Source organism: Macaca nemestrina, chromosome 16 (genome assembly GCF_043159975.1).
Source record: "Macaca nemestrina isolate mMacNem1 chromosome 16, mMacNem.hap1, whole genome shotgun sequence".
In the NCBI taxonomy this organism is placed as follows: domain Eukaryota; kingdom Metazoa; phylum Chordata; class Mammalia; order Primates; family Cercopithecidae; genus Macaca; species Macaca nemestrina.
This window is the reverse complement of record NC_092140.1, coordinates 11,021,320-11,044,012: the sequence shown is the minus strand read 5'-3', so window position 1 is coordinate 11,044,012 and position 22,693 is coordinate 11,021,320. Positions and strand designations below refer to the sequence as shown.

The following is a 22,693-nucleotide window of genomic DNA, read 5'->3' as shown; positions in this document are numbered from 1 at the left end:
TATTTGGAGATAAGGCCATCAAAATGTGATTAAGTTAACTGATGTCTTTATTTAGAGTGGGGCCCTAATCCAATATGACTGGTACCCTTGTAAGAAGAGGAAATTTGGACACAGAGACACCATGGACGTGCACATACAGATAAACGAGCATGTGATGCACATGTGTGTTTACTGCAGCACTATTAACAATAGCAAAGACATGGAAGCAACGCAAATGCCCATCAATGATAGACTGGATAAAGAAAATGTGGCACATATACACCATGGAATACTATGCAGCCATTAAAAAGAATGAGTTCATGCCCTTTGCAGGGACATGGATGAAGCTGGAAACCATCATTCTCAGCAAACTAACACAGGAACAGAAAACCAAACACTGCATGTTCTCACTCCTAAGTGGGAGTTCAACAATGAGAACACATGGACACAAGGAGGGGAACATCATGCAAAGGGGCTTGTCAGGGGGTGAGGGGCAAGGGGAGGGAAAGCATTAGGACAAATATCTAAAGCATGCTGGGCTTAAAACCTAGATGACAGGTTGATAGGTGCAGCAAACCACCATGGCACATGTCTACCTATGTAACAAACCTGCACGTGCTGCACATGTACCCCAGAACTTAAAGTAAAAGAAAAAAAAAAAGAAAAAGAAAAGAAAAGAAAAGAGCATATGAGGACATAGCAAGAAACTGCCCATCTGCAAGTCAAGGAGAAACACCTCAGGAAAAACCAAGCCTTTCAGCCTCCAGAACCTTGAGAAAATAAATTTCTGTTCTTTAATGCCACCTAATTTGTGATATGTTGTTATGGCAGCCCCAACAATCTAATACAGACTGTATATACATCTTTGTTATCTGCTCATTACTTTTAGTATGAAATATTTGGTAGTAAAGTCCGTTCTTCAACTAAGACAAAATTTTGGGTTGGATGATCATGATGTCTACTCTCCAACACCTGTTCTACCTCAGATTATTAGGCTCAGTCTAATATAGTAATCCCATTTCTGAGTGATTAGTTTAGGAATGGGCATGATCTAATCCTAACATGAGAAAATGCTGACGCAGGCTGGGCAGGGTGGCTCACGCCTGCTAATCAATCCCAGGTCTTTGGGAGGCCGAAGCAGGTGGATCACTTGACATCAGAGTTTGAAACCAGCCTGGCCAACATGGTGAAACCCCAACTCTACTAAAAATACAAAAAGTAGCCAGGTGTGGTGGCATGGACCTGTAGACCCAGCTACTTGGGAGACTGCGGCAGGAGAGTTGCTTGAACCCAGTAGGTGGAGGTTGCAGTGAGCCGAGATTGTGCCATTGCACTCCAGCCTGGGCAACAGAATGAGACTCCATCTCCAAAAATAAAAACAAAAACAAAAACAAAAAAACCTTGCAGCAAACCATTTCCCAAAATTCAGTAATCCAATGTAAGATCAGCAGTTCGCTTTGCTCACTGAGACTATGCCTGGTCAGCACAGTTCTCTCTAATTTCTCATGTCACTTTCTGACATATAATTTATTTATTATGCTGTCGTTTATTGTCTGACCCTTTCTCACCCCCACACACTGTTTTGTTTGCTGATGAGTCTCAAGGGCCTACAGCAATGCCTGACACAGAGTAGGCAATCAGTAAGTATTTGCTGAATGACCATCTCCACCTCCAGGCTTCTGATTGCTAACAACAAACTGACCCAACTCTTTCCTCAATTTCAGTGAGGAGAAAAAATATCCCTCATACACAAACCACTCATAGATGTGACTGATTTTAGTGAAGACTTGGAGGCAGAAGCAGGAGAGAGTTGACTACAGTCATGCAAAGGGCTCCCATTTAAACATTAGGTACGTCTCCCCATTTGTGAGATGTCCTTTGGCCTCTCCCCACCAAGGAATCTTAATTGGCCTTTGAGATTTTAAAAATAATTCCTCATTCTCCTAGGAAAAGAGTGACAGTTCTAGAGCCATGGTAACCAGTACCAGAATCAGTTGTCAATCAATCAATGGCAACCCTATAGTCATAGTAACAAATAAACACCAAGTCTGCTTTTAAACAGTTTTATCTATCAACAATAACTCCCTTCAGGAAATGCACTTCTGAAACCAACCAGTCAGTGACAAGTTTAAGCTTTGAGAGTCAGGTGACTAGTGGCAGACTCTCACTCAAGTATGCATCTATGGATAAGGCCAACCCTAAAACAAACCATTCCCCAAAATCTGATATAAGGTCAGCCGTTTGCTTTGCTTACTGAGACTATACCTGGTCAGCTCGAGTCCCCAGATTTCAGATACTGAGTGGTGGTCTTATCCTTTATGTCACTCAGTCCTAAGCCTCATACCACTACACTTGCAACTCCCTCTATTCTGCTCCCCTATGCCCCCCCGCTACCCCTTTCTCCTTTGTCCTATTTCATAAGCAAGATAAAATCCACTCCATCTCTAATGCAGTACATTTTAACCATTCTGATGCTTAGGTTTCGGCCAATATACCTTTCTATTTCAAAATAATTTATTAAGATGCTGTCCCACTATTTCCAATAGCAAACACATGGAACTAACCCAAATGCTCATCAATGATAGACTGGATAAAGAAAATGTGGTACATACAAACCATGGAATACTATGCAACCATAAAAAGAATGAGATCATGGCCTTTGCAGGGACATGGATGAAGCTAGAAGTCATCATTCTCAGCAAACTAACACAGGAACAGTCAACCAAACACCACATGTTCTCACTCCTAAGTGGGAGCTGAACAATGAGAACACATGGACACAGGGAGGGGAACAACATACACCAGGGCCTTTTCAGGGATGGGGGACGAGGGGAGGAAACTTACAGGACAGGTCAATAGGTGCAGCAAACCACCATGGCACACGTATCCCTATGTAGCAAACCTACATGTTCTGCACATGTATCCTGTTGTTTTTTTGAAGAAATTTTAAAAAATTAAATGAAATAAAATTATTTGAAGGTGTCAATGGTTAAAAATAAAATATGCTGTTCCAAACATAGTTCTTTTCCAAAAAAAGAATTCATATATATAAAATATATGTGTGTGTGTATATACACACACACATATACACACATATATATACGCATATATACACACACACACACATATATATATATATATTTTTTTTTCCTTTCTAGCTGGAATCTTGCTTTGTCTCCCAGGTTGGAGTGCAGTGGCATGATCTCGTCTCACTGCAACCTCTGCCTCCCAGGTTCAAGCCATTCTCAGCCTCCCGAGTCATTGGGATTACAGGTGCATGCCGCCACACCCGGCTAATTTTTGTATTTTTGGTAGAGATGAGGTTTCACCATGCTGGCCAGGCTGGTTTCAAACTCCTGACCTCAAGTTATCCACCCACCTCCGCCTCCCAAGGTGCTGGGATTACAGGTGTGAGCCACCGTGTTACACATGTTATTTCAACTAATCTTCATGATATTCCTAAGAGGTAATTCTTCTAATCCTTAGTTCGAAAATTAAAAAAAAAAAAAAAAAAAAAAAATGGAGGTATAGTGAGTTTAAGTCCTTAGCCCAAGGCCATGCCATCATTAAGAGGTAGAACTACAGGGCTGGGTGTGGTGGCTCATGCCTGTAATCCCAGTGCTTTGAGAGGCCAAGGCGGGTGGATCACCTGAGGTCAGGGGTTCAAGACCAGCCTGGCCAACATGATGAAACCCCATCTCTACTAGAATTACAAAACATTAGCCAGGTGTGATGGTGGGTGCCTATAATCCCAGCTACTATGGTGGCTGAGGCAGGAGAATCACTTGAACCCAGGAGGCCGAGGTTGCAGTGAGCCGAGGTCGTGCCATTGTTCTCCAGCCTGGGCAACAAGAGCAAAACCCTGCCAAAAAACAAAACAAAACAAAACAAAACAAAACAAAAAAACAAAGAGGCAGAACTATGATATAAAGCTAGACCTTTTTTAAATTCAAAATTTGTGTTTTTTCACCATAATATGCTGCTGCCATAGGAGCCATATCTTTTCTCTAATCCTTTTCCTTCAACACCACCCTCAACCTCTTCTTCTCAATGAATTTCCCTTAACTCTCCCTAGAAAGATGCCACCCAAGGATAGGATTAACTTCTGTCCAGGCAGGAAGGGAATAATAGGATACAGGGATGGAAAATCTTTAAAGTGTTCTTGATTCTGAAGCTGAAAATCCTTTTTCTTCTCCATGTCTTCTTGTGAATTCCTCTTGCCTGTTAATCCTCTGATTTTGAATTACATGTGAAGCTTGGGCCACCAAGCACACCTAACCCCTGTAATATCTCAAATGCTGACTCTTGGTCTGTCCATTTGGACTTATTCTGATTGCACTACTGACATGCTGTAGCTTGTGCTGGCATTCTTGTTCCCAACCGGCCCTGACAAGGGTTCTACCTACTCACACCTCCAGATATTGTTACAGCTTCCCAAGACACTCACCTGAGAACTAGAGTTGCTAGTACCCAATACGACAATATAGCAACCAGATTAAAAGAATAAAGTCCTTTTATACGTGACAAAAGAAATTAGACGAACATCAAGTAATCCTCTGATTCACACAGCAACTAATCACACAGTGACTAGTGATCTAGCTGAAACACAAAACTGTGCCACTCTTATGTGTAACCACCACTAGTGGTTATTATCTACAGAATTGAATCCAGGCTTCTTAACATGGTATAGAAAGCCCTTTATGACCTGACTCCTACCTACCTCTTCACATTCGTCTTCCACTACTTCCTGACTCAACCTCAACATTCCAAGCAACTCTGAAATAATAGTAATTTCTTGCACGTTGCTGCTGTTTCTGTTTATGTCCTGGAATGTCTTTCTTACCCTCCTAAACCTGTGTCCTTTTCGGGCTAATGTTCATTAATCCTTTAAAATTCAGCTCCAGCATAACATTCTTCGTGAAGCCATTACCAACGCCCTAGGCTGGCTTAGGCATCTCCTAAATGTTTTAATATTTCTGTCACTGTGTCACCATACCACAAGGCAATTTTCCTGTATGTATACATCTTCTCCACAAGAATATAAGCTTCTTGAGAACAAAGACTATCTTATGGCTTGAATCCCAGTGTTTGTGTCCACTTTATAGTAGATATCTAATAAGTTGAACGGATTTCAATTAAAACAATTAAAATATTGAGAGCAACAAGATTCATCATTATGTCAGTATTTAATCCCTAGTACGGAGATAACTTTACAATTCTGATAACTTCTGATTTTACAAACTCCTTTCATGTCACTCATGCAGCACCTAGCTCAGTGTTTGCTTGGTCCACAGTAAGTGCTAAATAAATATCTTTTCAGTTGAATTGTAAGAACTGGTATATTGGAGAGAGTGTTAGAGTAGGAAAGAAAGTCACTTACCCTCTTCAAGCTTTATTTTCCTCATCTGTAAAAACAATAATAATACTACCTACCTTGAAGGATAATTTCAATAATATACGAAAAGTCCTTAACATAGCTTGGAGCATAGCAACCACTTAAAGTAAATGTTAGATTGAATCGTGACGTTGAACAGCTAGGAAAACCCTTCTTTGAAATTCAGAAGTAAAGGCATTTTGAATAGAACACAACCAACCTATTTCATTTAGCTTCAAAATATATATGTGATATGTCACATACCTTTCTCCTGAAGATGGATTAATAACTGACCAATTCTCTGGAGCTGAGTAGGAATAAAAAAGGCACAGTATCAATGAGAAAAGCTCAGGATGAACAAGTTTTATATTAAAATGTGAAATTGTATAATACTCACCAAATTTCCTGCTTTTCGGGCAACTGTCTTCCCTCTATTTTAATGGAAAAAATTGTTAGAGGAGTAATCTGAATATCAAAGTTCAAAAATTTTACAAATTATTCTTATGTCTGTTTTTGAAAACTAGGGAAAGGGGAAATCAACCATTTGTTCTTACCTCCCGGACATCTGAACTACCCTTTTTAGGAAGTGCGGACTTCTTCCAAAAGGATGCACAAGCTTTCATGAGTATTATTTCAAAAATAATTCCTAGTAAAATTATAAAGAAAATTGCCATCCAATCATTTTGAATAATCCAGGACTCTAGAAATTCCCATAATGTCACAAATGTATTATCTTCCAGTTCACCCCCTACCCCTTTTTTAAAGGAATAATATTGCTTTGACATTTTAATGTAATATGTGAAAGAGACTGGTGTCTCATTCAGAAGTCCTTGATTTCAGAGGCCCTGAATTATAAAAAGTTGGTATGCCCAACTCATAACCATGTGCAACATTTGGCCAGTGCTTCTTGGTGCCTTATCAAGTGTGGCAGTGACTGCTCTGGGCCTAAGTTAAGTGAGGTACGTGTCATAGTGGGTATTTAACTGAGCTCATATCAACTTTAGCAATAATGAAAGTTCATAGGTAAGATATGTACACCATATAAGTAGTTTTTTACTAAAATTCAAAAAGTTAGCTTCTCTTAACTTCATAGAAAGCAACGTAATTCTATCATGGATTGTCACAGCCCTATTATAAACATAGAATAAATTTGGATTGGTAGAAAGCATTTGACATAACCATTTCTATTAACACCAGGAATAGCGTATTTTATGCTTCTTTGTGGTCAGGAAAATATAGTCCTTTCTTAGAATGAATATAGATAGGGTTGACAGGTTTAGCAAATAAAAACATTAGATGCCCAATTTAATTTGAATTTCAGAGAAATGTCAAATAGTTTTTTTGGTCTAAGTATATCCCATTGCAACTATGTAGAATGTATGATGACTTGTCTTTTATGGGCCTGATTTTTTTTCTTAAAATAGAACACATTTTATATTTCTTTTTGCTAGCAGGGTCCATTGGCACCATTCCCCTTCAACAATCTATCGATATGCTGAAAAGTACAGTGTCTTTGGAATAACCTCCTGTTGAATTTCCTTTTCACCCTGTCTACGGTGATTTCAAGGAGCTACTTGTGATGTCCTTTCTGATGTCAGAATCAAGGGTGGGGCAGAGGCAGATGTAAGTACAGTACTGCCCACTCTCCTTCAAAGTCTAGTGGGTAGGCCTGGAAGCTAATTGAGAAGTACAATTTTAGTCACAAGTAGACAGGATAGTCTGGACTAGTAATGAAGAATGTTAACACTACCTTGGATTTAGAGTACTCTTCCTTCAAAGGTGTAATTAATTAATAGTTCCTTTGCAGATGTAATTCTTTAATGCTTCACTTTTGTTTTGTTTTTAGTACTTCACTTATCCAAGGTAGGTTAAGCAAAGAAGTATTACTCATTACACTGAAGTATTATTCATTACACTGAAGTAAACTGTTCAGGTCTCTTCTGTCACATCAGTTTAAATAAGTGCAACAAAGATTTACAACTTCAGCTGGGTGAAGTGGCTCATGCCTGTAATCCCAGCACTTTGGAAGGCTGAGGTGGGTGGGTGGCTTGAGCAGGAGTTTGAGACCAGTACTGGGCAACATAGGTGGACCTCTGTCTTTACCAAAAATTTAAAAATTAGCCAGGCATGGTGGTGTGCACCTGCAGTTACTCCCAGCTACTTGGGAGTCTGAGGTGGGAGGATTGCCTGAGCCTAGGAGGTGAAGGCTGCAGTGAGCCATGATCCCACCACTGCACTCCCATCCTGGACAACAGAGCAAGACACTGTCTCAAAAAAACAAAAAAAGAAAGAATTATCAGCTCTGTCCCTGAACGTTGGAGATTATGAGATCAGTGACATTCTAAATGTTGGAATTTACAGTCTTCCAGTCTCCTGGACCACAATGTACAGGTATTTATAATCTTTATTTAAGTATAACTCTTATTTTGAATTTTGTCTTTGCAAAGAATCACCCTTTAGAATGCTTGGTAGGTCTTCATTGGCTCTGAAAGAAACTTCAGCAATTCCTCTTGATTTTTCTACAACTATAGTAAAGTACACCTTCCCCGTACTCCCCTCCTCACAAAGACAATTGAGGTGATTTTAGTCTCCTGGGTTTCCCCACAAAATTTAAGCATCTGGGCCGGCTGCAGGGGCTCATGCCTATAATCCCAGCACTTTGGGAGGCCAAGGCAGGTGGATCACCTGAGGTCAGGAGTTCAAGACCAGCCTGGCCAACGTGGTGAAACCCCGTCTCTACCTAAAAATACCAAAATTATCCGGGTGTGGTGGCAGGTGCCTGTAATCCCAGCCACTTGGGAGGCTGAGGCAGGAGAATTGCTCAAACCCAGGGAGGTGGAGGTTGCAGTGAACCGAGATCGCGCCATTGCACTCCAGCCCGGGCGACAAGAGTGAAACTCCATCTCGGGGGGGAAAAAAAAATTAAGCAGCTGGAAAAATAGTTACTCTCGCCTACTTGCAGAAATTCTCTAAATCATTTAATGGTAACTATCTTAAAAGGGATTCATTGTTTCAACATTTTCTTCTCTCTAGTTCCTTAGATCTTTCCAAGCTTTATGGCACTGAATTCCTAACTAGTATTTCACTGAAGAGCTCTTAAAGAACTGAAAAGGAACTGCTGCGTACCACTCCTGCTGATGGCTAGGTTTATTTAGGCATAAGTATTATCCGTCTCCAGGGCTTTGTCATGTTTGTTACTTATGTACTTGCTACTAACGAAAGTATAATTATCTATTTTTCAGCATAAATGCTTCTGTCCCTTGGACTAGAAACCTCCTAGACCAATGTCAAGTGAACAGCACCAAAAGTAAATGCTAAGCAAGATTTACTTGCTTATAGAGTAAAAAGAAAAGGAATACCAGAGAAAGCCTATTACTAACAGTAATAAAAAACAGACACTACAAGAAAACGCAAGGAAAATTATATTAGTTTTCTTTTAAACTTCCTATTATATTTACCAATGTTACCATCTTTGAACTATTTTGACATTATGAACTTGGTTTTTGTTCTTAACAGGAAAAAGTCCCAATATTAGATATATAAAATAGCAACATAAAGCCAGAGATTGTTCAAAATTGTTAGAAATTCTTTCTGTAAATATCTTAGTTTAATACATGTATTGAATAATAATTGTGTAAAGCACTGAACAAGGAACCAAAACGTGCTTTAACACACTTTGTTAAAGTTTTGTTAACATCTTTGTTAACATTTAACAATGATGCGGAAAAAAAATCCCAAACTTGAAGGAATCTGTAATGTAAGTGAGATGGAGATATTAATAACTTAATGAGAAGGTAGAGTTCGGTTAACACAGAAAGGAGGAAGATATTACAGGAGTTTGAGGAGAGATACTTGGTTTGGGGTAATTTCAAGGAAAGCCGCAGAGAGAGGGAAAAAAACTTTTTTCCCCTACTCATTTGGATTTGGTAGCAGGCAAAGATGAACAAAGAAAGTAGGAAGAAGAGTAAAAAATACTTCTTCCATTTTATAAACATTTATATAGTCCATGTTAGCTATAGCATGGTTACAGGTGTGAAGTCTGGGAAAAGAAGGCTAAAATGTTGACAGATCCCTACTGTGGAGCCACCTTCAGAGATCTAACAGTTTTTGAGTTAGAAGTATCAACTGGTGTATCAAAGCAAGGAGACAATAAAATTGGAAAATCAATTAGGCTACTGCAGTGATAGAAGATAATTGATAAGGGTCTGAATTAGAGTGATGGTAGTATAAAAAGAAGAGTAAGAGAGTGAAACCCAGGATTTAGTAACTAAAAGAAAGCAAATGGCTGGGTGCGGTGGCTCATGCCTGTAATCCCAGCACTTTGGGAGGCTGAGTTAGACTGCTTGAACCCTGGAGTTCGAGACCAGTCTCAGCAACAAAGCAGGACCCTGTTCTCTACAAAAATATTTGAGACCCTGTCTCTTTAAAAAAACCATAATTTTAAAAAGTAGCCAGGTGCAGTGGCAGGCGCCTGTAGTCCCAGCTACTTGGGAGGCTGAGGCAGGAGGATCTCTTGAGCCCAGGAGTTCAAGGTTGCAATGAAATATGATAATGCCATTGCATTCCAGTCTTGGTGACAGAGTGAAATTCTGTCTCAAAAAAATAAAACTGGGCCGGGCGCGGTGGCTCGTACCTGTAATCCCAGCACTTTGGGAGGCCAAGGCAGTCGGATCACTTGAGATCAGGAATTCGAGACCAGCCTGGCCAACATGGCGAAACCTGTCTCTACTAAAAATACAAAAATTAGCAGGCGTGGTGGCACACACCTGTAATCCCGGCTACTCAGGAGGCTGAGGCATGAGAATTGCTTGAACCCGGGAGGCGGAGATTGTGCCACTGCACTCCAGTCTCAAAAAAGAACAACCACCACCAAAAAAACTAAAATAATATTTAAAAAAGCAAATGGATCAAGGAGGGGGATGGAAGAATTAATGGTGACGGAGAAAGGACTTACAGATAATCCCAAATCTGGTTTAAGATGAGGCTTCCCAACGTGGGCACTATTGACAGTTTGGACAGGATTATTTCTTTGTTGTGGCTGCAGTCCTGTGTATTGTAGGATGCTTAGCAACATCCCAATCTTCTACCTACAGAATGCTGGTAGCACCCCAACCCTAGTCATGACAATCAAAAATATTTCCAGACATTGCCAAATATCCCCTAAGACAGGGGTCCCCAACTCCCAGGCTGCAGACCAGTACTAGTCTGTGGCCTACTATGAACCAACAGCAGGCAAGCCAGCATTACTGCCTGAGCTCTGCCTCCTGTCACATCAGCTGTGACATTAGATTCTTATAGAAGCAGGGAATCTTATTATGAACTGTGCACATGGGTAATCTATAGGTTGCATGCTTCTTATGAGAATCTAATGGCTGATGATCTGGGATGGCACAGTTTCATCCAGAAAACATCCCTACCCCCACCACTCCCACCCCAGTCAGGTGGAAAAATTGTCTTCCATGAAATGGGTCCCTGGTGCCAAAAAGGTTGGGGACCACTGCCCTAAGTGGTAAAGGTCCCCCCTGGGTGGGGAGCATTAGTCTAGGTGAGTGGTTATGAGGCAGGAGAATAGGGTCTGGAGGCAGGGAACCTAAGACCGATTCACCCTGACTTCCTACAACTAAGTTGATAGGAAAATTCCAACTTTCCACGCTTAAGTAACAAAAAGACCAGAGGCTACTCCCTTTGCAAACCCCTTTTCTGTGGAGCAGATGGAAAATTGAAAGTTGGTTGCAAAATTGGTTGCTTTCTGCAACCAGACATTTGCATGGGAGTGTAACTTTGTAACTTCACTTCAGCCTCTAACCAATTGATTTCTGCAACCAATCAGACTGATTGTGGGCCACTGCTTTATTTACATGGGGTGAACACCAAGTAGACAACTGGAAACCTCTAGGGGGTGTTCACACCCCAGAAGATTCCTTCTCCAGAGCCCTTGAGCCACTGCTTGGGCCCACTGTGGAGTGTACTATCATTTTCAATAAATCTATGCTTTCGTTGCTTCACTCTTTCCTTGCTTTGCTGTGCATTTTGTCCAATTCTTTATTCAAAATATCAAGAACCTGGACAACTTGCAGTCAAGACCCTCTACCAGCAACAGCTATGCCATTAATTAGGGCCTACCAGAAGAGGCGCCCAGAATGGCTCCTTGTCTATAATCTCAAACTTGAAGGGGCTGAACATTTTCCTGCAAGGTGTGGTAAATCTATGGAGGTGAGCAGATGTGACCTCTTCCTAAATGTTCATTTCAGCTGTAGATATATCATTCATATCTTTCTCTAGGAGTTATATGTTCCCCAAATATGGCTATACAGTCCTCAAATGTCAAGCCATTACATCAATAAGGAACAGTAGTTTCTTATAGACAACTCAGGGGAAAATCAACTTTAAATGATCATCTACCTATATTACCCCTGTATCTGATGTAGTATCTTTGGTCATCATATTATGCCTATAGTTTAGTTTTGGAAACACAAATATTGTAAATTGTATAGCCTGGTTAGCAGCCTTTTAAATGTTTTGTTGTACTCTAACATTATGTAATAAGTTGTCCTTTGTGTTTTCCTTGTCCCATTAGTTTTACTTCTGGTTCACAATATTTATGCTCCTCAGTGACTTAGAGTTGTTAACAGACCAGTGATTCTATCTTCTCGATAGCTTTGCATATTTTTTATGTTTATAATCTTTTGATACTAGTAGTGTTTTAAAATTTCAAATGTTAATTATTGTTTACTCATACAACATTTTTAAAAATTTAGGTTCAGGAAATTACTTAGTCAAAAATATCTATTATACATAGTAACAGGAATTTTATAGTTATACATCACTTTATTCTATAATATGAAAGATTTGGACATTATTACCTAAGTTTCCATTCTTTTGTCATATTTAGAAAAATAATATTTTAAATCTACTGATTCCATCAGGGCAGGAGGAATGAGGGGCCTCAAAAATCTGCAAGCTGCCCAGGCCACTTGAGGCTATTTTAATGGCCTAACATTAAGAGTAGTAGGGAGGATATGCAAAAGATTTACTATAAAGAAACATTTCTTACTGCAAACTTCTATTTAAATTTGACATCAGCCTCATCACCTTTTGTGAATTTTACAGGAAATACAAACACCATGTTTTTTTAAATATATAACTCAATACCATTCAAGCTTGAGATCAGGTGATAGTTGAACTTTCCACGGCAAAATTAAGTGCACCAACTGCCTAGATATAGCAAAGATGTTAGTACCACAAATTTACAATTATTTCTCTCTTTAATCAGAGTGGTCTATTGATTTTACACACTATGTCGTTTTTCTGAGACAGTCTCACTGTCGCCCAGGCTGGAGTCCAGTGGTGCGCTCTAGGCTCACTACAGCCCCCACTGCCTGGGTTCAAGCAATTCTTCCACCTCATCCTTCGAGTAGATGGGATTATAGATGTGTGCCACCACACTTGGCTAATTTTTGTATTTTTAGCAGAGACAGGGTTTTGCCATATTGGCCAGGATGGTCTCAAACTCCTGGCCTCAAGTGATCCTGGCCTCAAGTGATCCGCCCACCTCAGCCTCCCAAAATGCTCAGATTACTGGCATACGCCACCGTGCCCAGCCTCACACACTATGTCGTAAGCTCCAAGTTTTTATTCATCTTTGCAAACCCAATGAGGTTTGCCTGTAATAAGCCTTCAGTGAACACTTCTTGAATTAAAGATCTTTATTTCATTCTAAAAAGTCTTCAGGGTCCCCATATTCGAAACATATGTCCACTCCCATCCCTTCACTGAGATTTATTAAAAGGTGAAGAGAAGTGTGCATTCTATAAATCTGACTAAACATAATGGTTTGATTTCCTTTTCTGAAGATAACACTGCTCTACAAAATTTTTCAGTTGCGTATCAATAAGACAAAAGCACCTTTGTAACAAAATTCGAATGTTTAATTTTTTTCAAAACTTAACCATACTAATGAAAATAAATTATATGTAGACCACCTTCAATATTTTTACATCATCTTTATACAACTATAACAGTGCTTTTAAAAGACATTTTGTGAAGGACATTAATTTCACATTTAAAACGTGTTTCAAAAATAAGGGAACATTAAAGAACATCAAATTAGTCTGAAATATATCTCACAATGCTGAGAGGCATACTCTTCTTTATCAAATTAACTGTATGTGTATTCAAGATGGCTTTTAACTAATGACCTTTCTTGTCCATTTCAGTAATTTCTTGGATCCAAAACAAAATCTGTGTATTTATTTCTTTGAAAACATCATTTGTCGACCGTCCTTTCACTGCCATGGAATGATTTGCCTTCTCAATCCAGTGGATTTTATGGGGAGCTTGCATTTTCTGTGCCACTTTCTCCAACAAGTTCTAAAGAAAAAAAGAAGAGGATACTAGACTAATGTTCTGTTGATATTTAATAAAAGGTCCTCTCTCCCCACCTATACTGATATTCATTTCCAAGTATTCACTAAATGCTTTCTCACAGACAACTTTCTAGGCAATAGAATGTGTGAGGAAATGTCCGTAAATGTGGCAGTCCACTTCCCTCAGCTGTAGCAATATCAGATCAAGCACTCATGCATCTACTAATAAAATGTTAAATAAATTGGAATAAAAAAAATTTTCCCCAAAAAAAGCTTTTTCCCAAGCAAATTATATGCTCTGGGGAATACAACGTTGTTTCATAATATTGGGCTAATATTTAGTAATGTGTAGATACTGCCAACCCTTTCTCAAGAATCAATTTTATAACAAACAATCTGCCTGAATATTGAAATGATTTAAAAAATCTACAGTGTAGTAATCCCCAAATCAGACGATTCAGATATTAAGCCTTCATTTTCCAAATAAGGGTCATATTTACCAACTCTATTTCCAGGGAGACAAATTTTGTCAGTATACTTATATTTTTAGATTCTCAAAAGCAATGGAGTAACCAGGACACAAAACTAGCATTAGTCAAATTGGCAACTTTTAAAAGAGACTGTTGCCAGAAGTATCTTGCTCCCAAGATATTTCTTTCATTCTCTTTCATTCACACAAACATTGAGTTATAATTCACCTTTTCACACATTTCATCTGCTGAGCCTGACACAAACAGTACAGGCTCTTTTAAACGAAAGAGGTCTTCATCTCTGAGTTTATGCTGCTGCTTTGGATGGTGCAGTGGGTAAGAAATACAAATGAGACCCCGAACAAAGTCATCACCATCATCTGGCTCAATGTGACACATTACAGAAGCAGCTGCTCTTGAGCCCATTGAACGACCTAAAATCAATTAAAATTAAGTTCAGTTTGAAATATAAACTTTCACATAAAGTAGCAGTGATGGTGTGGCAAATTTAATCTTTTACTGTTCATCATATCTGTTTACCAACAAATTAACTCCAAACGGCAGCAATTAACAAGTTGCAATACCAGGCCAGGTACAGTGGCTCACACCTGTAATCGCAGCACTTTGGGAGACCTAGGTAGGCAGACTGCCTGAGGTCAAGAGTTTGAGACCAGCTTGACCAACATGGCAAAACTCTTATCTCTACTAAAAACACAAAAATTAGCTGGGCACGGTGGTGCACACCTATAGTCCCAGCTACTTGGGAGGCTGAGGCAGGAGAATCACTTGAATCCCGGAGGTGGAGGCTCCAGTGAGGAGGTAAAGGCTCCGTCTCAAAAAAAAAAAAGAAAAAGAAAAGAAAAAGCTAAAAATTGATCTTAAGTCAAATGCTAAAAAAAAAAAAAAAAAGGCAATTATTTTTCTGAACACTTAAAAGGACAAGGACAATCATTGTAAAGGAATCATATGCAAGAGGACGATTCAGGGATATGAATAAAAGGAGAGAAGCTCAGCTTGTAATACATATACATGAGGTTCAAGTTTGCTCTAAGTATATAAAGTACTTTAATATTAAAAAGGTGACTTACCAAAACAAAAAAAAATCATTAAATTAGCTTCCTATGATCAACTAATTTTAACTCTCCATTACCTATTCCTATATTAAAACAGGTACTTAACAAGTATTCACAAGTATTGCACTTACCTCCAAGAAAAACACCTGCAAGTTTGTATTCTCCTGATGTCTTTAGGTAATTCTAGAAAAATAAAAAAATCATCAGTTCTTCATCTATAAAATATTCCACTGGAAAGACAAGATATATTGTTTCTCATCATTACTGAAATGTATGAAAATCTATGCAAAGATAACCAGAAAATCTTAAGGGATTCTTCTTAAAAGAGGTAAGCAGTCCTTCCTCTTCTGGTCATGCCTTCACTATTAAACCACATGTTAGGTAATACAGGCAAATACGTAAGAAAAAAGTCAACCTACCCTTACTAAAATATTTAAGCACTAAACTATTTTTAGAGAATAAATTATTTTTTAAAAAGGCCAGCAAAGGCTTGCAACTAATACCAAATTTGATAATGTTAACATCTAAAGTTCTAAAAAACTTAGTAAGTTTGAAAGCATTTAGATCAGGGGTGTTCAATCTTTTGGTTTCTCAGGGCCACAGTGGAAGAACTGTGTTGGGCCACACATAAAATACACTAACTCTCATGATACCTGATGAGCTTAAAAAAAAAAAAATTGTAAAAAAAAAATCTCATAATGTTTTAAGTAAGTTTACAAACTTGTGTTGGGCCACATTCAAAGCTGTCCTGGGTCATATGTGGCCCATGGGTTGGACAAGCTTGATTTAATGAAACTTTAGTGTTATCCAGGATTTTAAGCAAGGTTTCTAAATAACATATACAGAAAACAGTATCATATTTGTACATGCATAGTATGGTAAATAAAATATTCTAGAATGCCAAAATGATGTGCTAAAGTTACATAATTCCAGTGAGAAAAATCATAAGTAGTTTCCTTGGCAATATCATGGAGGAACATTTATGATGTAAGCATTCATCTCCACGGAAACTGATGACAGAGAAATCTGACCATTAAAAAGCTTTCAGGTACTGCTGAGTTTTCTAAGAATACACTCATTCAAAGATTTTTTAAATTAAACCAGATGACTACTAATAAAATTTATATTACATTTATTAAGGATTTCAAACAGAATTCTGTTATAAGTAAACATAAATTTTCTTACCAAAACTGATTTATATGCCTTAATTCTATGTACAATATTAAGGCCTTTACAGGTAAATCTCAGGCAGAAAAACCCATGGGATGCAAGATGGGATGCCAGTGACATCAAATGAGGAAGATTCATATCTCCTGATGCTCCATGTGTAAGAATTATTCCATATGTTAAGCTCTTGTTAGGTACCAAACACACAGCATCTAGTAATTTATTTCCAAAAGGTATTTTTAATTTAACCTGGAATTCAAGAGAATAAAGGGATCAAAAATTACTTTCTTGCCTATTAAGACAACTGAACAGCTACATACATGTTGGCTCTGTGAGGCTCATAATTCAAGTCATAGCCTCCAAATAAAAAGTAGTGATATTAATAATAGTATTTAAGTGCTTACTGTGTTGGGTATTATTACAAGTGCTTTATATGTATTAACTTATTCCACCTTTCTAACAATCCTATGAGGCAAGCACTATCATTATCCCCATTTTATACATAAGGCACAGCAGATTAAGTAACTTGCCCAAGGTTATATAGCCGCTAGCTAGGATTTAAACTCAGGGCAGTCTGTTCTAGATTCCTCATTCTTAACCACTTATGCTATACTGCCTCCCACAGTGAAAGCTGAAAATAAGATTACTCTGAAGCCATATAATCACAAACAAACAAAAAACCAGGAACCTTGAAGATGCAGAACATACGAAAATATTACCTCTGTATGACTCATTTTCACTGTTGAATAACAAACTTAAAGTGCATTTACATCTGAGAAGCAAAGGACATCTCCCTGAAAAGAAGATTCTGTTGTGAAAGGTGAGTTGGCAGACATGGATATGACACAAAAACTATGAATGAACACATTCAGTAGCTAAAATAAACATTTAGAATTACTTCCCTAAAATCTGGTGTCTTTACATGTACATTTTTCTATGGGCACTCAGAATTGGTTAGAGGGGCAGGTGCAGGGTTGGTAGATGTTATAGAAGATAAAACAAAGGTGATACTTTGACATGGAAACTGTAAGGTAATTCATATCAAAGTAGGATGCTGTATCTTGGCAAAAAATGATAATGTAAAAATGTATAAATACACATTTTTGTAAGAATCTTCATTCTAAATGAACTATCCTAATTTTTCAGCATCTTTCCATTAACCCATTTTCTTCATTATTATAGTTCCCAAGCCTACCCATCCACACCTTGTCATGTAACTTCACAGTGCTGCCAGAAGGCAGAGTATATATGTCTTCACCCTGTTTACTTTGGACTTGGCTATGTAACTTGTTTTAAGTAATGGAATGTAGGTAGACATTTCAATGTGTGACTTCTGAGCTTAGGCGTGGCAAACTTCCAGAAGCCCTCTTGAACTTTCACCCTCAGCCACGAGAAAAACATGCTCTAGGTGGTTTTGCATTTTCAGCCTGGGTCTCAAAATGAAGACATATGGAACAGATCTGAACCCAAAACTGAAGTCTGGAGTCCAGACTAGTCTAACCAAGACCTAAACAACAGCTGATCTGAAGATCCATGAGCATGAAATGTAAGCCACTGAAATTTTGGGGTTGTTAGGTAGCATTCCTTCCTATGTTAAGAGCTCTTGTATTGTTTAGGATATTATCAACGTTAGGATCTCCATTACTCACCCATTTTTTCCATTAACATTTATTTATTCATTCATTCAATAGGTAACAGTAACAAGGTTTAAAGTTCAAAAGGTACCAAGAATATGTAGTGAAAAAGTCTCACTCATTCCACTTTTGACTTGCCATCAGATCCCCTCTCCAAAGGTAATCAATATTATCTGCTTCTTACTTATCCTTCCATATAGAACTGTACTTATTTTCACACGAGTGTAAGTTTATTTATAAGATAAATTCCTGGGGAAGGAATCGCTGTGTCAAAGGGTTTGTTCATAATTTTTTACAGAATTTTTTCATAGAACTTCCTGAGGTGAATACATTTCATTTTTGAACAGGTATCATGTGCACACGGTACACTAAAAAATGTAAACAGAAGTCAAAGGATTTGTTCATAATTTACAGAATATTTTTTTCATAGGCCTTCCTGAGGTGAAGAATACATTTCATTTTTGAATAGGTATCGTGTGTACATGGTACATTTTAAAAGACAATGTAAACAGAGGTTTCCTCACACTCTTTCCCCCGGCCACCAAGTTCTTTTCACTTCCTAGAAACCACCATAACCAACGTATTATGTACCTTTCCCCATCTGTGTGTGTGAGCGTGTAGAATTCTCTTATTTCAGCCTGGAGAGCATTAGTCTGATCTGACTGTAAAAGTTTGGAAGTTGAGTGAGATAAGGGAGATGAAGGACTTCAAGCTTCAGTGTCCCTAACTTCATACATGTAGCCCCATAATTATGCCTGGGTTTCTCAGTTCAAAGATCCTCTGTTTTACTTTCTCAAGAGAATAAGCCTCCATCCAGTCTTCTAACAAGGGGAAAGGCAGTCACCCAACAGCGTGAAATGGGGAAGGGGATCTGGATATCCAATTGCTTCTCAGATTTCACCTAAATCATTTCTTTAAGCTCCTTACACCCACCTTCTGCACCACCACCACCTTCATTCCCAGTACCACAGCTGTCCAGTGCTGCCAGTTTCCGTGCAGTTTGAAGAGTCTGTGGTTAATACAGGGTTTGCTAAGATATTGCCAGCGTTTCCTTTCCTATTCTCCTATTGTTGGAGGTTTGTTTTTGTTTTTAAATCCCCTTAATGTAATTTCAGTGAAACTTCATGAAGGAGTAAATTTAGATGCACGTAAACAATCACTATCTTAACTTAAAATGCTTCACTTTTTTTTTTTTTTTTTTTTTTGAGACAGGTTCTCGCTCCAGTGGACAGGCCGGAAAATTCAGTGATGCAATCATAAGTTCACTGCATCCTCGAACTCCTGAGCTCAAGCGATCCTCTCGCCTCAGCCTCTTGAGTAGGTGGGACTACAGACGCTCACCACCACGCCCGCTAATTATTTTAAAATGTTTTTGTAGGGACGAGGGTCTCCCTATGTTTCGCAGGCTGGTCTTGAACTCCCGGGCTCAAGCGATATCCCCTGCCTTGGCCTCCCAAACCGTTAGGAACCCAAGGCGTTTGCCACCTCCCGGTCTGCTTTAGTATTTTTCAGACTTCACGATGCACAGTGTGTTCCCCACAGCTGGTGCACACATGCTGCTTTTCTTCAGAAACACGGAAAATGCCCCATAATACAATCCCCAAGCAATCTGCTCTAGGTCGTCTGGGTGTGTTTTTTTGAGACAGAATCTTGCTCTGTCCGCCAGGCTGGAGTGCAGTGGCACAATCTCGGCGAACTGCAACCTCCGCCTCCTGGGTTCAAGCGATTCTCCAGCCTCAGCCTCCTGAGTAGCTGGGATTACAGATGGGCGCCACCACGCCCGGCTAATTTTTGTATTTTTAGTAGAGACAGGGTTTCCCCATGTTGGCCAGGCTGGTTTTGAACTCCTGACCTCAGGTGATCCACCCGCCTCGGCCTCCCATCGTGTTGGGATTACAGGCGTGAGCCACCGCGCCGGGCCACTGTCGTCTGTGTTTTCATCTCTGGCTTTAAGTTCAGAGAGGGCAGGGATTCAAGACTGGCCCGGCCTCAGTGCCCTCAATGGCGATGGTGAAGATGACCGGCTAGAGGTGCTGCGCCCACGAAACGCCAGTGGTAGTGGCGTCCGGAGCGCCGGCTCCACGGGCTGGGCGGTCGGCGGAGTTCTAGGACAATTCCTACTCAAAGGGCTGGGCGATCACCTCCAACGCTACAGCCCCTTCAACTTTCAGTTACAAACGTTCGTGCCCTGTTACGTCCACAGCATTACGTTGGCTGTCGTGGGGCAAACAAAAACGTTGAGTCCGAGTCTTACAGCGGGTCGGGTCAACAACCGCAGCAAACATGGAGAGAAAATTCAAAGTGGGTCTCACGGGCGTGCGGGGCTCGGCGGCGCTCGGGCACGGGATCCGTTCCCTCCGCAAATGCGCGCTGCCGGGGCTGCCCCGCCGGCCGCCCCGGACGACCCCTCTCAACTCGGAGGCTGCTTCGAGCCAGTCACCCGGGACTGGCTGACGCGGTCCAGGTTAGCCCCGTCCGGCTCTCCCTGTCCGTACCAACCCCACACTCCGCCCTCCTACCCGGCAAAGCCGACGAAGCCCCCACCGGCTGGTGCCCGCGGGCACCGAACTTAACGGAACGCCTCCCGGCTCGGACCAACCGCGCCTGAGGAGCGACGCCCGCGAGCCTCAGACGCCTCAGGCGGGCCTGCCGGGTGCTCTCCCCGTCTCGTCTCCCAGGAAGCCGCCCCTCAGACGGCGGCGCCAACCGCCACCGCCGCACTTACCCGGGAAGGCAAAAGTGGCCGCGGGCACCCAACCGCCGTCACTCCCTTCAGGGAGCTGACTAGCGCACTCGAAGCGACCGCCTCGCCCGCCCCGCCACAGCGATCGGCTACGACGCACGCGCGCGCAGGCCACGCCCCCGGGTGCGCGGGCCGGGCCGCAGAGCACGACGGGAGCGTGAGTCTCCCAGCCCGCCACATCCTGGGGCTGTACGCGCGGAGAGGCCGAGCCGGGGGAAGGCGCCAGGGTGGCCGCCGCCTCAGCAGCACTCGGACGGCTGGAAAGTCAGCCCCAGTTTCCGCCTCCCCCAGGATTGCTCCACTCGGAGCTTTTCCTCATCCCAGCCACCACTCCATTCCGAGGCGCCATCAGCTCTGACCAGTCTCTTCCTCACATCCATAGTCAATTCGTTAGTCCCGTTAGGGTCAAACGCTTACAGAATCCAACCGCTTCGCACACTTCTACATGGGGTCAAGCCTCCTGTTATCTTTGCGGGGATGACTGTAACGGGATAACGGTCGCTTCGTACCATCTTGCCCCCGCCTGGGCCTTGTCGGCGACGCCGCAGCCACGTGGATGCTGTGGAAGCCTACCCGCGCCCCCCTACCCCGCCAGATCTTCCAAAGGCCCCGCGCTCATCGCCAAAGCCAGCGGCCGGCAGTGGCCTAGGCTGTTGCACGCGATGGGTCCCCCACATCTCCCCTCTCTATCTCCTTTCCCTGGAGATAGCAAACATGGAGAGAAAATTCAAAGTGGGTCAGCCTCTGCTATCCTCACCATCACCCACCAGGCACGAACCCACGACGACGGGCTTTTGTCGTGGCTTCTCCCTCCCAGCGTGGGCCGTGTCTTCTCGGGGTCGGCAGGGTGCGTGGTTTTCACAGCGAGGCCTCTCCTGATCGCCTCCTCGCTCTTCCTGTTCTTCCCTGGTCACCTCACGAGCTATGGATGTGTCTGTCTCCTCACTGCACTATAAGCTCCCAGGTGAAGACAGGGTTGCTTTTTGTAAATTTTTGTTTTCATTGTGAACCTCCAGTGTGTGAATAATGCTCAGAAAAAAAAAAAAAAAAATTAAATGAATGACTCTTCCCCAAGCCCAGTGCAGCTGGCACCTGCCCTCTTTTCTGTCACGGTACGTACAAGGAAATACATTCCACAAAACCACATAGTCACTGTCATTTATCACAAGTGTTTTCCCAAATTACAAAGTCTTAATACTTCCTTGTCTCCTAAGTTTTTAGCTGTGTTTTTAAAAAAAGTTTCTTTACATGCCATAAAATTCACTCATTTGAAGTGCACCATTCAATGATTTTCAGTAATTTTAAAACCATTTGCAACCATCACTATAATTTAAGAACATTTCCATTATCCCCCCGAAAAGTATGTGCACTGTTACAGTTGAGGTAGGAGATCAGCAGAACTTGTTTTCCAAGCACTGATCACCACCCGCTGAGCAAAACAAGATCTGGTCAGAACAGGATGTCCTAAAAAAACGTCCAAAACTGCCCTAAAGAAACAGGCCCAAACCAGCTAAAACAAGGATGGCGACCAAAGTGACCTCTAGTGCCCTCACTGCTCATTATACACTAATTATAATATATTAAACATGCTACCACACTTCCACCGGCACCCTGACAGTTTATGAATGCCATGGCAATGCCCAGACCTTACCTTATATAGTTTAAAAAGGGAAGAATCCTCAGTTCCAGAGGAACTCCCCATCCCTTTTCTAGAAAATTCGTGAATAACCCACCCCTTATTTAGCGTACGATGAAGGAGCAGGTATTAAATATAGCTAGCCACTGGCCCGGTGCCCTGACTTATGCCTGTAATCCCAGCACTTTGGGAGACCAAGGTGGGTGGATCACCTGAGGTCAGGAGTTGGAGACCAGCCTGGCCAACATGGT

The 22,693-nt window shown here is 41.1% G+C and overlaps 2 protein-coding genes and 2 long non-coding RNA genes across 8 annotated transcripts in view; 2 read left to right on the top strand and 2 right to left on the bottom strand.

Annotated features, from left to right (window-relative positions):
• LOC105485359 (coiled-coil domain containing 168) overlaps window positions 1-8,047 on the bottom strand; it is a 31,496-nt gene extending 23,449 nt beyond the window's left edge. The window contains exons 1-3 of the mRNA XM_011747649.3: window positions 5,908-8,047; window positions 5,751-5,784; window positions 5,618-5,660 (exon numbers count right to left, since the gene is read on the bottom strand). Of these exons, the coding sequence (XP_011745951.2) occupies window positions 5,618-5,660; window positions 5,751-5,784; window positions 5,908-6,138 (308 nt within the window). The 5' untranslated portion in view covers window positions 6,139-8,047. The remainder of the gene's footprint in view (window positions 1-5,617; window positions 5,661-5,750; window positions 5,785-5,907) is intronic.
• Window positions 7,099-15,599, top strand: LOC105485360 (uncharacterized). Its single transcript, XR_011614614.1, has 3 exons — window positions 7,099-7,216; window positions 7,609-7,744; window positions 15,360-15,599. It is a non-coding gene; the product is annotated as an uncharacterized lncRNA (long non-coding RNA).
• On the bottom strand, window positions 13,260-20,941 carry LOC105485358 (testis expressed 30). 4 transcript variants are annotated; one of them, XM_011747645.2, is made up of 6 exons: window positions 20,789-20,849; window positions 17,149-17,223; window positions 16,448-16,678; window positions 15,394-15,445; window positions 14,418-14,623; window positions 13,260-13,723 (listed from the first exon to the last, which is right to left on the bottom strand). In XM_011747645.2, exons 2-6 carry the CDS (start codon window positions 17,161-17,163, stop codon window positions 13,544-13,546), a joined length of 684 nt encoding a protein of 227 aa, XP_011745947.1. In that variant the 5' UTR covers window positions 17,164-17,223; window positions 20,789-20,849; the 3' UTR covers window positions 13,260-13,543. The 4 variants fall into 4 exon arrangements, with proteins under 4 accessions (XP_011745947.1, XP_011745949.1, XP_070937170.1 ...); XM_011747647.2 differs by lacking the exon at window positions 17,149-17,223 and having other exon boundaries at window positions 20,789-20,941; XM_071081069.1 differs by lacking the exon at window positions 14,418-14,623.
• Window positions 16,468-19,413, top strand: LOC112427335 (uncharacterized). Of its 2 annotated transcripts, XR_011614612.1 has the most exons (5): window positions 16,468-16,589; window positions 17,055-17,249; window positions 17,856-17,975; window positions 18,121-18,222; window positions 19,276-19,413. It is a non-coding gene; the product is annotated as an uncharacterized lncRNA (long non-coding RNA). The 2 variants fall into 2 exon arrangements; XR_011614611.1 differs by lacking the exon at window positions 17,856-17,975.
• Window positions 20,942-22,693: the final 1,752 nt, after the last annotated feature.